This window comes from Jaculus jaculus, chromosome 6 (genome assembly GCF_020740685.1).
Source record: "Jaculus jaculus isolate mJacJac1 chromosome 6, mJacJac1.mat.Y.cur, whole genome shotgun sequence".
In the NCBI taxonomy this organism is placed as follows: Eukaryota; Metazoa; Chordata; class Mammalia; order Rodentia; family Dipodidae; genus Jaculus; species Jaculus jaculus.
This window is the reverse complement of record NC_059107.1, coordinates 162135906-162152419: the sequence shown is the minus strand read 5'-3', so window position 1 is coordinate 162152419 and position 16514 is coordinate 162135906. Positions and strand designations below refer to the sequence as shown.

Here is a 16514-nt window from a genome sequence, read left to right as displayed (position 1 = left end):
ATTTGATTCCTGGTTTTAAAAATACATTACTACATTTTTTAAACTTTGTTTTCATTTATTTGTTTATTTGAGAGAGAATGGGCACGCCAGGGCCTCCAGCCACTACAAATGAACTCCAGACACATGCGCCGCCTTGTACATCTGACTTATGTGGGTCCTGGGGAATCAAACAGAGATCCTTTGGCTTTGCATGCAAACACCTTAACTGCTAAGCCATCTCTCCAGCCCCCATTACTCTATTTTACATGTTGTGCCTTTTCTATTATTCATAGGGAACTGTAGAATCAATTTCAATGAAGAAGCCCAAAGAAAGAGCCCAATTCTTTGAGGAAATCAGCACTTCAGGAGAGCTTATAAAAGAATACGAAGAAAAGAAGAGAAAGTTACAAAAAGCTGAAGAAGATGCACAGTTTCATTTTAATAAGAAAAAAAATGTAGCTGCAGAGCGCAGGCATGCAAAATTAGAGAAAGAAGAGGTAAGGTATCCTGAAGATAAAGCCAGTTTAAAGATGTAACCAGCCGGGCGTGGTGGCGCACGCCTTTAATCCCAGCACTTGGGAGGCAGAGGTAGGAGGATCGCCGTGAGTTCGAGGCCACCCTGAGACTCCATAGTGAATTCCAGGTCAACCTGGGCTAGAGTGAAACCTTACCTCGGGGGAAAAAAAAAAAAAAAAAAGATGTAACCAGTTAAGTAAATGTTGGATACAAAGGCTTTCTAGGGGCTAAAGAGATGACTCAGTGGGTAAAAGGACTGCTTGCTGCACACCTGCTAGATGGCAAGAGAGAATCATACGACTTGCTGGTCTGGAGTCAGTTTGACTAAAAATAGCAGCTCCAGGTTCAACAAGAGATTTGCCTCAAGAAAACAGGGAGAAGAATGATGGAGAAGTACACCTCACCTCCTCTGGGTAAAAAAAACTACACATACATTGCAACACACTTTCAATCTCTCTCTCTCTCTCTCTGTTAAAATTGGTAGCTTTTGGTTTCAGCCTACCAAGAATTTTAGAAAATATTTTATTTCCTTATTTATGAGAGAGAGAGAGAGAGAGAGAAGAAGGAGGGAGGGAGAGAGAGAGGGGGGCGGAGAGAATGGGTATACCAGGGCCTTCTAGGAACTGCAAATGAGCTCCAGATGCATGCACCATCTTGTGCATCTGGCTTTATGTAGGTACTGGGGAATTGAACCTTGATCCTTTGGTTTTGCAGACAAGCGCAGTAACCGGTAAGCCATCTATCTAGCCCTCAAGAAGATTTTTTAAATAATGTAAGACAAAGCCTGGTTGGTAATTACATACAAACATTTGAATGTGTCTGCCTTACCTGGCAGAGGCATGTAAGCTTTTGAATCTTGACTCTTGTACATTCATAAAATGCTTGAGGGGTGGGGAAATGGCTCAGTAGTTAAAGGTGCTTGCTTACAAAGCCTGCTAATGCAGGTTCAATTTCCCAGGACCCACATAAAGCTGGATGCAGTTGTACATCTGTGATCCCAATGTCTAATCAGTTATGACAGTGGGAGGTTGAGTCAGTAAAATGTTAAGCTTGAGGGCCTGCTAGTCTGATGTTTCTTTGTGGTCTGGCAGTTTGTTTGTAGCAGCAAGAGACCATGTCTCAGAGAAGATTAAGCACTAACACCCCAAAATTGTCCTCTGACCTCTACATGCATGCATGGCATATATGACCATACATACACACACACTTTAAAAAATAACGGAGGGCCCTAAAGGGTTTTGTTTTTTTGTTTTTTTGTTTTTTTGTTTTTTTTTCTTTTCAAGGTAGGGTCTCACTCTAGTTCAGGCTGACCTGGAATTCACTATTAGTCTCGGGTGGCCTCGAACTCATAGCAATCCTCCTACCTATGCCTCCCGAGTGCTAGAATTAAAGGCATGCACCACCATGCCTGGCTTCCTAAAAGCTTTTTAAGATGGATTATGTTTACCAATATTTAGTACTTTTGAAATTCAGACTCAAAAATTTTTGTGGAAGCCGGGGGTGGTGACACATGCCATTAATCCCAGCACTCAGGAGGTAAGAGGATCACTGTGAGTTCGAGGTTACCCTAAGACTACATAGTGAATTCCAGGTCAGTCTGGGCTAGACTGAAACCTTACCTCGATTCATGTGAACTGAACTGAACTGATCAGCTCAGCCCCCATCCAGTAAGTTCCCATAAAAGAGCCCAATCAGAATCTCCAAGTGGGGATTTCCCATTTCCAGGTTACCTTCCCCATACCTCCCAGCAGGAGCACTATAAGTTCTATAAGTTCTCTCTCTCTAATCTTTCTAAACTTCAAAAAAAATTGAAAACTGATAAATCAGAGTACACGTTAGCATGCTGGTATATTTTAATGAAAAGTAACATTTCCAAACCACATTAGATCAGCAACATTATTTTATGTTTTGTGGTCTTTTTTTTTAATTATTTATTTATTTATTTATTTGAGAGCGACAGACACAGAGAGAAAGACAGATAGAGGGAGAGAGAGAGAATGGGTACGCCAAGGCTTCCAGCCTCTGCAAACGAAGTCCAGACGCGTGCGCCCCCTTGTGCATCTGGCTAACGTGGGACCTGGGGAACCGAGCCTCAAACTGGGGTCCTTAGGCTTCACAGGCAAGCGGTTAACCGCTAAGCCATCTCTCCAGCCCTGTTTTGTGGTCTTTAAGATCTGACTTAGTAGTAGAAGATCACCAGATTCTCGTCAGTACTCCTGATTCTTCCATGGCAGATATTTTGTCATGCATACTTCCCCAAAATTACTGTTTCCTCTTGAAAGCATTAGCATCCCTTCCCTTCTACTACCATGTTACCTGTTTTATTTCTTCTAACATACACTGCCATATAAAGTTGCTTTGTTGATTATTTGCTTATTTGATACCTGGTTTCTTTTCTGACCCTCCATTAGGATACTGGAATGTAAGCCTTATGAGAATAGGGGTGGTTTGCCTTGTTTTCCACCATGCCCTTAGTGCATAAAACATGTATAGCATGTAGCACTCATTAAATATTTGAAGAAATAAATGAAGGATGGGTACATTTCTCATTAGTAATGTTTCTCAGTTTCATGCAGTTTTTTTTATTTTGTTTTCATGCTGAGGACTGAACCCAGGGCCTTGTGCTTACTAGTCAAGTGCTATTTCACTCAGCTGAAACCAACCCTTTCACATTTTTGAATGTGTATGTATGTTCCTGAGTTTACTAGTGAAAAGGAGTGGGCAGTAAGAGAACATAACATTTATAGAACACTGAAATGTAGCTTACACAGTCACAGAACTTCAGACATTGTTAGGACAATTAGAATAGTTCAACTTCCTATAATATTTTGTTTCCAATATCAGCTATTTACCTGTTACTTTAAATACTTTGTTGATTGAGATCTGTTTTATCCCCCCACGCTTTTTTTAATTGTTCCAGTGTTAAGGAGATTCTTGTTCTCACATGTAATTTAAAGCTATCCACTTGTTTTCTCAGTATAAAAATTACTTTTTTTTTCTTTTGTTTGTTTTTTTCCAGGTAGGGTATCACTCTAGTCCAGGCTGACTTGGAATTCACTATGTTGTCTCAGGGTGGCCTGGAACTCATGGTGATCCTCCTACCTCTGCCTCCCAGTTGCTGGGATTAAAGGCATGCGCTGCCGTGCCCGGGTTCTAAAAATTACTTCTTACAACAGAAGTTTTAGTTGGAGTCATTGAATTTCAAGTGGTTTAGGAATCTTAAATTCAAATAACATTACCTTTGGTTTACAAACTGAGTAAGCTAATGCCAACAGTGTCAATTGGCCAGACACAGGTCAAAACAGAAATGGGTTGAGAACCCAGACCGACAGGGGCGTGTCATTGTTACCACCATGCACCAAGTACTTGAATATACAACTCTTCATTGGTTACTGTTTTGTTTTAGAAGTATATCCAGAAACCTTCAAATGCCAAGAATACTGTTTCCTGGCCAGGTGTGGTGGTGTGTGCCTTTAATGCCAAAACTTAGCAGGTGGAAGGAGGAAGGTGAGAAGTTCAAGGTCATCCTTAGATACAAGTTCAGGGCCAACCTGGGCTACATGGGACCCTGTAATAAGAACAAACAACCAAAAAAACCCACAACTGTTTCTTTTTTTTTTTTTCTTTTTTTGGAGGTAGGGTTTCACTCTAGTTCAGGCTGACCTGGAATTCACTGTGTAGTCTTGTGGCCTTGAACTCATGGTGATCCCTGTACCTCTGTCTCCCAAGTGCTGGGATTAAAGGTGTGTGCCACCACACCCAACAACAACTGTTTTTTAATGACATGAGTAAAAATTTATTAAGGAAATCTTATGTTGGTAGAATAGGTGAGTCTGTGAAAAGGGACCTAGACATAGACCCTTTTAATGTTTGTTGAACTGACCTGTTTTATAGGCAGAGCGTTACCAAAGCCTCCTTGAGGAATTGAAAACAAACAGAATACAACTGAAGCTTTTTCAACTATATTATAATGAGAAAAAAATTAATTTTCTGAACACCGAGCTAGAGCATATGAACAGGAATTTGAATGACATAAAAGAGACTCTTTCTCATCATGAAAACACACTTAAATCCAAGAAAAAGGATCATGGAGTACTAACTAGACAACTACACCAAACAGAAAAAGAACTGAAGTAAGTTTTTGAAAATAGGTATTAAGAGTTATGTTATGTAGATTAATTAAAATAAAGTTAATGCTTTGAAAGTTAACTTTAAAAATATTTATTTGAGAGACACAGAGAGAATGGTGCATGAGGGCCTCCAGCCACTTGCAGACAAACTCCAGACGCATACTTAAACTTGTATATCTGGCTTACATGGGTCCAGGGAAATCAAACTTGGGTCCTTTGGTTTTGCAGGCAAGTGCCTTAACCACTAAACCATCCCTCCAGCCATTGTTTTGATTTTTCTTTTCTTTTTTTCTCAAATATTTATTAACATTTTCCATGATTATAAAAAATATCCCACGGTAATCACCCCCCCCCATTTTCCCCTTTAAAATTCCATTCTCCATCATATCCCCTCCCCATCTTAATCATTCTACTTACATATATACAGTACCAACCTATTAAGTACCCTCCTCCCTTCCTTTCTCTTCCCTGTGTATCTCCTTTTTAACTTACTGGCCTCTGCTACTGAGTTTTTTCCTTCTCACGCAGAAGCCCAATCATCTGAAACTAGGATCCACGTATGAGGGAGAACAGGTGGCACTTGGCTTTCTGGGCCTGGGTTACCTCACTTAGTATAATCCTTTCCAGATCTATCCATTTTTCTGCAAATTTCATAACTTCATTTTTCTTTACCGCTGAGTAGAACTCCATTGTATAAATGTGCCATATCTTCATTATCCACTCATCAGTTGAGGGACATCTAGGCTGGTTCCATTTCCCAGCTATTATAAATTGAGCAGCAGTAAACATGGTTGAGCAGGTACTTCTAAGGAAAGGAGATGAGTCCTTAGGATATATGTCTAGGAGTGCTATAGCTGGGTCATATGGTAGATCAATCTTTACCTGTTTTAGGAACCTCCACACTGATTTCCACAATGGCTGGACAAGATTGCATTCCCACCAACAGTGTAGAAGGCTTCCTCTTTTTCCACATCCCCGCCAACATTTATGATCATTTGTTTTCATGATGGTAGCCCATCTGACAGGAGTGAGATGGAATCTGAATGTAGTTTTAATCTGCATTTCCCTGATGACTAGTGATGTAGAACATTTTTTAGATGCTTATATGCCATTCTTATTTCTTTTTTTGAGAAGTCTCTATTTAGCTCCATAGCCCATTTTTTGATTGGCTTGTTTGATTCTTTATTAGTTAACTTTTTAAGTTCTTTGTATATGCTAGATATTAATCCTCTATCGGATATATAGCTGGCGAAGATTTTTTCCCATTCTGTAGGTTGCCTCTTTGCTTTATTCACTGTGTCCTTTGCAGTGCAAAATCTTTGTAATTTCATGAGGTCCCAGTGATTAATCTGTGGTTTTATTGCCTGAGCAATTGGGGTTGTATTCAGAAAGTCTTTGCCAAGACCAACATGTTGAAGGGTTTCCCCTACTTTTTCCTCTAGCAGTTTGAGAGTTTCTGGTCTGATGTTAAGGTCTTTAATCCATTTGGACTTAATTCTTGTGTGTGGAGAGATAGAAGGATCTCTTTTCATCCTCCTACAGATACATATTCAGGTTTCCTAATACCATTTGCTGAAGAGGCTGTCTTTTCTCTAATGAGTATTTTTGGCATTTTTATCGAATATCAGGTGGCTATAGCTACCTGGACTTACATCTGAGTCTTCTATTCTGTTCTATTGATCTACATGTCTGTTTTTGTGCCAGTACCACACTGTTTTTGTTACTATGGCTCTATAGTATAGGTTAAAATCAGGTATGGTGATAACACCAGCCTTATTTTATTTATTTATTTTTTGCTCAGTATTATTTTAGATATTCGAGGTTTTTTGTGATTCCAAATGAATTTTTGGATTGTTTTTTCTATTTCCATGAAGAATGTCTGTGGAATTTTGATGGGGATTGCATTAAATGTATAGATTGCTTTTGTTAAGATTGCCATTTTCACAATATTGATTCTTCCAATCCAGGAACAAGGGATGTTTTCCCACTTCCTAGTGTCTTCTGCAATTTCTTGCTTGAGTGTTTTAAAGTTATCATTGTAGAGATTCTTCATTTCCTTGCTTAGGTTTATTCCAAGGTACTTTATTTTTTTGATGCAGTTGTGAATGGGAGTGATTCTCTGATTTCATCCTCTGTGTGTTTGTTGTTAGCATATATGAAGGCTACTGATTTCTGTGTATTTATTTTGTATCCTGCTATGTGGCTGTAGGTTTTTATCAGCTCTAACAGTTTGCTGGTAGAGTCTTTAAGGTCCTTTATATATAGAATCATGTCATCTGCAAATAATGATAACTTGATCTCTTCCTTTCCTTTTATGTGTGTCTCTTGCCTTATTGCTATGGCTAAGACTTCCAGAACTATATTAAATAAAAATGGGAACAGTGGACACCCTTGTCTTGTTCCTGATTTTAGTTGAAAAGCTTCTAGTTTTTCCCTATTTAGTAATATGTTGGCTGTAGGCTTGTCATAAATAGCCTTTATTATATTGAGATATGTTCCTTCTATTCCCAGTCTCTGTGGGACTTTTATCATGACGGGATGTTGGATTTTGTCAAATGCTTTCTCTGCGTCTAATGAGATGATCATGTGATTTTTGTCCTTCAATCCATTTATATGATGTATTACATTTATAGATTTGCATATATTGAACCATCCCTGCATCTCTGGGATAAAGCATACTTGGTCTTTTTTTTTTTTTTTAATGAAGAACACAGCTACTATGAGAATTAATGTGAATTGCAGGACACATTGATCATTGTTGTTTTGTTTATTGAGGTAGGTTCTTTCTCTAGCTTAGGCTCACCTGGAGGTCTCTATGTAATATCAGGGTGGCCTCAATTCATGTCTTACCTCTGCCTCCTGAGTGCTGGGATTAAAGGTATGTGCCACCATGCCCAGCGGAAGTTGGCTTTTTAAAACGAATTTTTACTTTGTAATACTTTTAGATATACAGAAAAATTATAAGAATAGTCATGTTTCCATAGTCCCATACTATTTCTCTTATTAATATCTAAGTTATGTTATATCATAATTTATAAACCAATTGTTGACATATTGTTAATGTCTAGACATTATTATTTTCTTAGTGTGTCTCATGCTTCCTTAAAAAGTTTTTATTATTTATTTGCAAGCAGAGAGAGCAAGCGAGCAAGTGAGCTAGGGCCTCTAGTTGCTGCAAACAAACTCCAGATGCATGTACCACTTTGTGCATCTGGCTTTATGTGGGTACTAGGAAATTGAACCTTGGTCCTTAAGCTTTTCAGGCAAGCACCTTAACTGCTAAGCTATTTCTCTAATCCCTCCCCCTTTTTTAAGTGTTACAGAAAGTTGCTTCATGCCTTTGTAACACAGTCTTGTATCATACTCTACATTCCATCTAGTACCACTAATTCATCTATGCATTTTTTTTTCTCTCATCATGTAAAGTATGTTAGCTTTTAACACTTAAAACATGTGTGGCACTTCATCTATTCAATCCTCCCTCTACTGTGCCTAACCTCTGTCAATTGCTGCCAGTCTCTGAAAATTAACTTTTATAATTTAGTTTTGGATATGATTTGATCAAAATTGTTTTACTTTATATATTACAAAATTAATTTTTAAAACAATATTTTCTTTCTTTTTAGATCTCTTGATGCACTTTTAAATCAGAAGAGACCCCAGTACATTAAAGCTAAAGAAAATACTTCTCATCATCTCAAAAAATTGGATGTGTCTAAGAAATCAATAAAGGACAACGAAAAACAATGTTCTAAACAGGAAGATGACATTAGAGCCCTAGAGGCAGAGCTGGTTGACTTAGATAGTGCATGGAAAAGTTTTGAAAAGCAGGTTGAAGAAGAAATCTTGCATAAAGGGCAGGACATTGAATTGCAAGCTAGTCAGGTGAAAAAATGAAAATATCATAATTTTCTATTGTTTGAGTTTTAACTAGAAGAGAATTTAAAGGATGACTTCTGATAGTTTAAGAGATTATTCTCAAAATGTAAATGAAGGGAATTTGATTTTTTAATTTATATGCAGAATCAAAATTTAAACTTTAAGTTATTTTTCCATATATAATTAGATGACATTATAAAATTTATAAGTTGGCCTGGAGAGATGGCTTAGGAGTTAAGGCATTTTCCTGCAAAGCCAGAGTATCCCTGTTTAATTCTCCAGGCCCCACATAAGCCAAATGCACAAAGGGGCACATGCATCTAGAGTTCATTTGCAGTGGCTAGAAGCCCTGGTGTGCCCATTCTCTCCCCTCCCCAAGTAAATAAATAAATAAAATTATATATAAAACTTAAGAGTTAGTGAAAGCACAAAATTATATGGTATAATATAATAAGTGCTAAGTAGGTAACTTATTATTTATGAGATAAAACCATTCTCTTGGATAGAGAAAATGGTTTCTTTAAAAAAGGTTTTTTCAAATGTATTTTACTTTTAGTTATTTGACAGAGGGAGAGAGAGAATGGGCACGCCAGGGCCTCCAGCCACTGCAAACAAACTCCAAATGCATGTGCTATCTTGTGCATCTGGCTTACCTGGGTCATGGGGAATTGAACCTGGGTCCTTTGGCTTTGCAGGCAAATGCCTTAACCACTAAGCCCCCCAAAAATGGTTTCTTTGAAGAGTTTTTTTTTTCAAGGTAGGGTCTCACTCTAGCCCAGGCTGACCTGGAATTCAGTATGGAGTCTCAGGGTGGCCTTGAGCTCACGGCAATCCTCCTACCTCTGCCTCCTGAGTGCTGGGATTAAAGGTGTGCGTCACCACACCTGGCTTTCTTTGAAGAGATTTAACTGATGGGAGAAACTAGAGTGATTTTAAGTGTTCAGTAATATATTAATGTCTACCGTAGTACAATGTACAAGATTTAATTATGAGTCAGTAGTAAATAAAAAATGTAGCTGATAGTTTCAAACACTTCCAATGAAATTAAAAAATATATATTTATTTGCAAGGAGAAAGTGAGAATGGCACTCTATAGCCTCTAGCCACTGCAAATGACTTCCAGATGCATGCACCACTTTGTGCATCTGGATTTTATGTGGGTATGGGGGAATTGAACCTGGTACATTAGATTTTGTAGGCAAATGCCTTAACTACCAAGTCATTTCTCCAGTCTCTCAACTAAATTTTTATTATTTCTCTCTCAATTTTATGATAATGTTACATCACAGCATATACAAAAAGAATTGTGACTATGTAAACAACAAAGATTTTCTCTAGTACCAGTTTTCTCAGAATTTTCTGACAGACCTTATTACAGGTTTATTTTAAATGCTTTGTTGCTTAATCTAAAGAGTTTTAAATAAAGCTTCATATTATGTTCATGTTTTACTTGGAGAAGATGGCTCATTATGATCTAACACATATAAGGGTTTGATAAGATCATCTTCTAGTACATGATGTCATACAACTAATTTCACTGAAAGAAACTGTCAATGTGGTTTCTATAGCTGGATCGTTACAAAGAGCTAAAGGAACAAGTGAGAAGGAAAGTAGCTATAATGACCCAACAACTGGAGAAGCTACAGTGGGAGCAGAAAGCAGAAAAGGAAAGACTAGCATTTGAAAAGAGGAGGCATGGAGAAGTTCAGGTACTATGGGTTGTACAGTACTGATTTAGAATCATGCTCAATAAAATGGTAATCCCTTTTGTATTAACATTTTCTTTTTTAAATTTATTTTTCTTAGTTATGGACTACTTAGTATGGAAAAACACACGTTGGTACCATCCTTTCCCTCATCCCTGCCCCTTTTCCAAAGGGGCCCTCCTCGTTGGGGATGCAGGTTATCCCTATGGGGATTGTGGGTTGTGCATTGTGGGAGCAGCAGTCAGTTATTAGGGAGAGCCAATGCCTCTGGGCATAATGTCCCAACTTGTGGGTCTAACAGTCTTTGTGCTCTCCTCTTCCACAAAATTCCCTGAGCCATGTTGGGTATGTTTTAAGTCTGCTTCAGTGGTGGCTCTTAGGAGCTTCTGGATCTCTGCTTTGGTAGGTGTTGAGTGTCCTCAGTGACTTATTTCCTTCACCCTGGCACTGATTGTCAGGTTCACCGAGAATGCAGCGCTCTTACTCACCTCCCCAATTCCTCTTTGGTTTCAGCTGGGGCTCGGCTGAAGTGTGATTGGTCGTTTATCTCCTCAGGCCCCACACCCGTCTGAGAAAAAGCAGCAGATTCTCCAACAGAGAGTGAAGTCAACACATGTTAAATGGGATAACCATTATTTAGAGAGAATTCAATGGGTGAAGTCCCTCATAAAGCCCACAATTAATGGGAGCTTGATATTGTAAAGCAAAATCATTGTCTGAATATGATTCTGACTTGTTTCCCAGTTCCAGATATGGGTTCCTTTCCATTAAGCAGATCTGTTAGGCAATCTGAAAGCAGTTGGTTACCCACCAAGGCTGTGTGCCACTATTTCACTTGTGTGGAGTCAAGTTGTTTGCTTCTGAGTAGCTTAGACCTCAGGTTACTCAGACAGATGTTGGTTCCTTTCCCCCAGTGGCTCATGTAGCACCTTCCAGCACTAACTGAGCTAACTGGGGTCTGGCTATCTTCCAGGTTCCAGCCCCAAACATAAGCAATTTAAAAAAATCCCAAGGGACTTAGAAGAGTTCGGTGTTAGAGCACTGAAAATTTGGATTTGATCCCCGCAGAGCAGTGAAAAAAGTGGATTTTTTTTGTGGGGGGGGGTGTTGCTTATAATAGTACTTAAGTGCCCCTTGGTAGTTAAAACAGGAATAGACAGTGCCTTCACTCATGTATGAAGTTCTTTTGTCTGTGTGGAAGATGTCTGTGTTTCTGTATGTGAGTTGGACACTTGTGTGTCGTAGTGTATTTGTGGAACTCAGACCGTAACTTAAGGTATCAATCCTCATCTTCCACCTTCCTTTGAAGCAGCATCTTTTTTCAAAATATTTATTTATTTATTTATTTAAGAAAGAGAGGGGCAGAGAGTTGCGGGGGGGGGGGGAGAGAGTGAATGGCCACTCCAGGGCATCCATCTACTGCAAATGAACTTCAGATGCATGCACCACCTTGTGCATCTGGCTTACATGGGTCCTGGGGAATCAAACTTGGGTCCTTTGGCTTTGTGGCAGGCAAGTATAGTAACCACTAAGCAATCTCTCCAGCCCTGAAACAGGATCTTGCTCACCACTGCATTCACCTTACTAGCCTGCAAGCATCATAGGGATTCTCCTATTTCCACCTCTCATCTTTCCATTGGCACCGTAGGATTACAGATGCTCATACTAACACATCTGACTTTACATGGGTTCTAGGATCTGAACTCAGGTCATAAATCTTGCATGGCAAGTATCCACTGAAGCCATTTCCTCAGCTTCCAGTGTTTTCTGACTGATCAGAAGACAGTTCTGTTCTTAATATGTTCAGTGGGATTAGGAGGAGTAAGAGGATGGGGGTGGGGGAGTAAGTATCATGGGTCTTGGGAGATGGCTCAGTCAGTGAAGCACTTCTGTGCAAGAAGGAAGACCCAAGTTTGGATCCCCAATGCCCACATAAAATGCCAAGCATGGTGGTGTACACCTATCATCTCAGTGTGGAGAGGCAGAGAAAGGAGAATCCCCCAGGGCCTGCTGGCTAGTTTGTCTAGCAGGATGGGTGAGCTCCAGGTTTAGAGAGAGACCTTGTCTCAAAAATAAGGTGGAGATGCCAGGCATGGTGGCACACATGCCTTTAATCCCAGCACTTGGGAGGCAGAGGTAGGAGGATTGCTCTGAGGTCAAGGCCACCCTGAGACTACATAGTTAGTTCCAGATCAGCCTGGACCAGAGTGAGACCTTACCTCAAAAAACAAAAACAAAAGAATAATAATAATAAGGTGGAGATATTGAGGAAGACACCCAATGTCAACTCTGGCATCACATGCATACTTAGTACCCTTGTGCATATGAACATGCATATTCATACCACATAATATGCAAAAATCCTTTTTTTTTTTTTTTTCGAGGTAAGCCAGGCTGACCTGGAATTACTATGGAGTCTCAGGGTGGCCTTGAACTCACGGCAATCCTACCTCTGCCTCCTGAGTGCTGGGATTAAAGGCGTGTGCCCCCACACCTGGCAAAAATCCTAATTATTATAATACGAGTGAATGCAAAGTCCTTTGAGTACATTATGACAAATAATACTCATATCTCTACTTGTGGGTCTCGCATCTATACGTTCAATTTAACTGAAGATTGAAAATGATCAGGGATACATGTTCATTGAACATTTATTCCCTAAATGTCCTTCCCTAAACAAAGCAGTATAACATATCCATGTAGCATTTACATTGTATTAGGTGTTTTAAATAATCCAGAGAGTATTTAAAGTATATAGGAATATATGTGTAGGTTGTATGAGAATATTACCACCTTAGGTGACCTACCTGGGCTTGACTGATTTTTTTCTCATACCTCTAACCCTTATTTGCTTCTCAAACTTTCTTTTTTAAAATTAAAAATGATATATAATAACAGGTTGCATACTATTATCTTCTTGCCACAATTCCCATTATCCAGGATGCCCTCTTCAGTGGGGTTATAGTAATCACTGTGGGGTCATGAAGGCCTCAGTCAGTCCCTATGAGCTGGCCGTTAGGTAAGGGGGTATGTCTCAGGGTATTCCTACCCATGCTGTGTCTCTTACAGTCTTTCCACAGCCTCTTCTGCAATGTTCCTTGAGCCATGGCACATCTGTCAGACTTATTTTCTTGCTTTCCTTCATTCCTTGATCTGTTTGTATTGGCCTTCTCTAGGCAGACAAGTTTCTGCCTAAAGATCTTCGTACTGCTTATTTTGCCTGGAACATACATTTCAGCTGCTTAGAATAATGCCTTTTTATTTTTTATCTTTATTGTTAAGTTCCTTGTTTATTGATACCATTAAGCCTTCCCTGTCCCTCTTCTCCCTACCTTCAGAAAAGAGATAACAATTTATTGAGGCTGGGGGTGGGGAGATGGCTCAGTGGGTAAGAGCACTTCCTGTGCAAGTGTTAAGGCCCGAGAGGATCTGATTTGATATGAGTTCAATTCCCACATAAAATCTGGGGTGTTATCATGGCCAGAGGCACTGCCTCTCCCCAATAAAAGTGCTGCTCCCACTACGCATAGCCCACAACCCCATGGGGAAAACATGCTGCAACCCCACTGAGGAGGGCCACCAGGAGAATGGGGCAGAGACAAGGGAAAGGATGGTACCAACACATGACATATCCATACTTAGTATGCCCATAATTAATAAAAAACTATTAAAAGTATTAAAGAAATTAGTGCCACTAAAAAGAAGCCAAACATTTTACAGTGCAACAATTGGGAATGATTCCTTGAGGATGCCTCAGGAATTACCTAGATGACATCCATCACAGGCAAAATAAAAACATTTTTTATTTAAAAAAAAAATCTGGGTGTGATAGTACACACCTCTAATCTGAGCACTCAGGAGGCTGAGGTGGTAGGATCCCTATGAGTTTGAGGCCAGCCTGGGACTACATAATGAATTTCAGGTCAGTGTGGCTAGAGTAAGATCCTACCTTGAGAAACCAAAAAAAAAAATCTGTATCTGGGTGTGGCCATGTGTGCTTATAACCCCAGTCCTGTGGGGGGTGGACTGGAGAATTGTTGGAGTTTACTGGTCAGTCTGACCAAAGAAATGGAAGCTCTAGTTCAGTGAGAAACTCCATCTTAAGAAAATAAAGTGGAATTACTTCAGAGGGAGACCCCAGATGTTTTTCTCACATGGATGTGCATGATTCTGCTCACATGCATACATACACTAGTTACACACAAACCACAACACAATACTACAGACACACCAAAAGTATAATAATTTCTTTTTGGGCTGTAGAGATGGCCCAGCAGTTGAGGTAGTTGCCTGCAAAGCCTAACCACTTGGGTTTGAGTCCCCAGTACGCACGTAAAGCCAGATGCACAAAGTGGCACATGCAATCTGGAGTTTGTTTAAAGTAGCTGAAGGCCCTGGCATATCCATTTTCTCAGTCTCTTCTATCTTTCTCTGCTTAAAAATATTTTTAAAAAATAATTTCTGGGCTAGAAGGATGGCTTAGCAGTTAAGGCATTTGTCTGCAAAGCCAAACACCCAGGTTCGGTTCCCCAGGACCCACGTAAGCCAGATGCATGAGGCGGTGCACGCGTTTGGAGTTTGTTCACACTGCCTAGAGGCCCTGATATGCCCATTCACTCTCAGCTTCTTTCTCTGTCAAGTAAATACTATTTTTTTTGTTTGTTTTTTTGAGGTAGGGTCTTACTCTGGTCCAGGCTGACCTGGAATTTACTCTGTAGTCTCAGGGTGGCCTCGAACTCACAGCAATCCTCCTACCTGTGCCTCCCGAGTGCTATGATTAAAGGCGTGCGCCACTACACCCAGCTAATAAAAACTATTTTTAAAAAATAATTTCTTCCTTTTGTACTTACTCATTGTTCTTAGTCTTTGTCCAGTGTTTCTTAGCAGATTGTACAAAACTACAATTAATTGATAAAACTTGTTAAAGGCAGAATTCATAAATATGTCCATTGATTGAATTGATGTTTTGATATGAAAAAGTAATAAGCAGAGTCACACCCTAACTCGGCTTGATGATATCCCTGTCATACACAGGAAAGAGTCTATCATTTTCCACAAGACTTGAGACTATTGATGCTGGATAATAGTTGATTTCTCAGACACTGTGGTGGTTTGATTCAGGTGTCCCCCATAAACTTAGGTATTCTGAATGCTAGGTTCTCAGCTGTTGGAGATTTGGGAATTAAAGTCTCATGGAGGCAGTGTGTTGTTGGGGGTGGGCTTATGGGTGTTATTGCCAGTTTCCCCATGCCAGTGTTTGGCACATTCTCCTGTTATTGTCCACCATATGTTGGCCAGGGGATGATGTCCACCCTTTGCTTATACCATCATTATCCCCTGCCATTGTGGAGCTTCCCCTTGAGCCTGTAAGCCAAAATAAACCTCTTTTCCCCACAAGCTACTTAGTTGGGTGATTTCTACCAGCAATGGGAACCTGACGGCAACAGAACTTGCATGACCTTTTACATTTTCCCCGGTGAAGCCTGTTCTTCATCCTAAGCCATGTCTGAATTTGTTCCCAAGCCTTTAGGTAATGAGTTCTAAGAAACCTACCTGGTCACCAGGGTAATCGCCCACATTATGTGTCCAGAGGGTTAACAAGCCAGACACTCCTCTGTGGGGTGGTGAGAGGAAAGGGATCCTGTGCCTACTGAACTTGCATGACCTTTTACATTTTCCCCGGTGAAGCCTGTTCTTCATCCTAAGCCATGTCTGAATTTGTTCCCAAGCCTTTAGGTAATGAGTTCTAAGAAACCTACCTGGTAGATTAAAGCAGTAATCCTAAAGGATCCATCTAGCACAGCACAGTAAAGGCATAGAGATAGGTGTACCCAGTAGAGTGAAGTTGGTAATTCTCATTAGGAAATCTTGTTTTTCCTCTCTGAATGGAAGGAATTCTTTTTTTGTTGTTCTTGTTTTTTTTTGAGGCAGGGTCTTGCTTTAGCCCAGGCTGACCTGGAATTTACTATGTAGTCTCAGGGTGGCCTCAAACTCATGGCAATCCTCCTACCTCTGCCTCCCAAATGCTGGGATTAAAGGTGTGCGCCACCATGCCCGGCAGGAAGGAATTCTTAAGAGCATAGAATTCCCTTGGGACCTCTTGGAACCATGTCTTGCTCATTTTTATAACTCTACACCTAGCATATAAATGCTTGTTAGTGAATCTGTGATGAGTAAAAAGGATAATAATTGCCCAGAATGTTTGCTTCCTTTTACTTGAAAACTTAGTATTTCTTCTCTTTCCTGGTACATACTGAAAGAATTGCTTTTATTTTTATAAATGCATGGTTTTAGATCATCTAGT

The 16514-nt window shown here is 39.9% G+C and overlaps 1 protein-coding gene across 1 annotated transcript in view; it reads left to right on the top strand.

The window, feature by feature from the left end:
- Window positions 1-16514, top strand: part of Smc1b (structural maintenance of chromosomes 1B) — an 82526-nt gene that overhangs the window by 4230 nt on the left and 61782 nt on the right. Inside the window, exons 4-7 of the mRNA XM_004650386.2 lie at window positions 273-476; window positions 4390-4628; window positions 8252-8510; window positions 10073-10213. Coding sequence (XP_004650443.2) covers window positions 273-476; window positions 4390-4628; window positions 8252-8510; window positions 10073-10213 — 843 coding nt within the window. The remainder of the gene's footprint in view (window positions 1-272; window positions 477-4389; window positions 4629-8251; window positions 8511-10072; window positions 10214-16514) is intronic.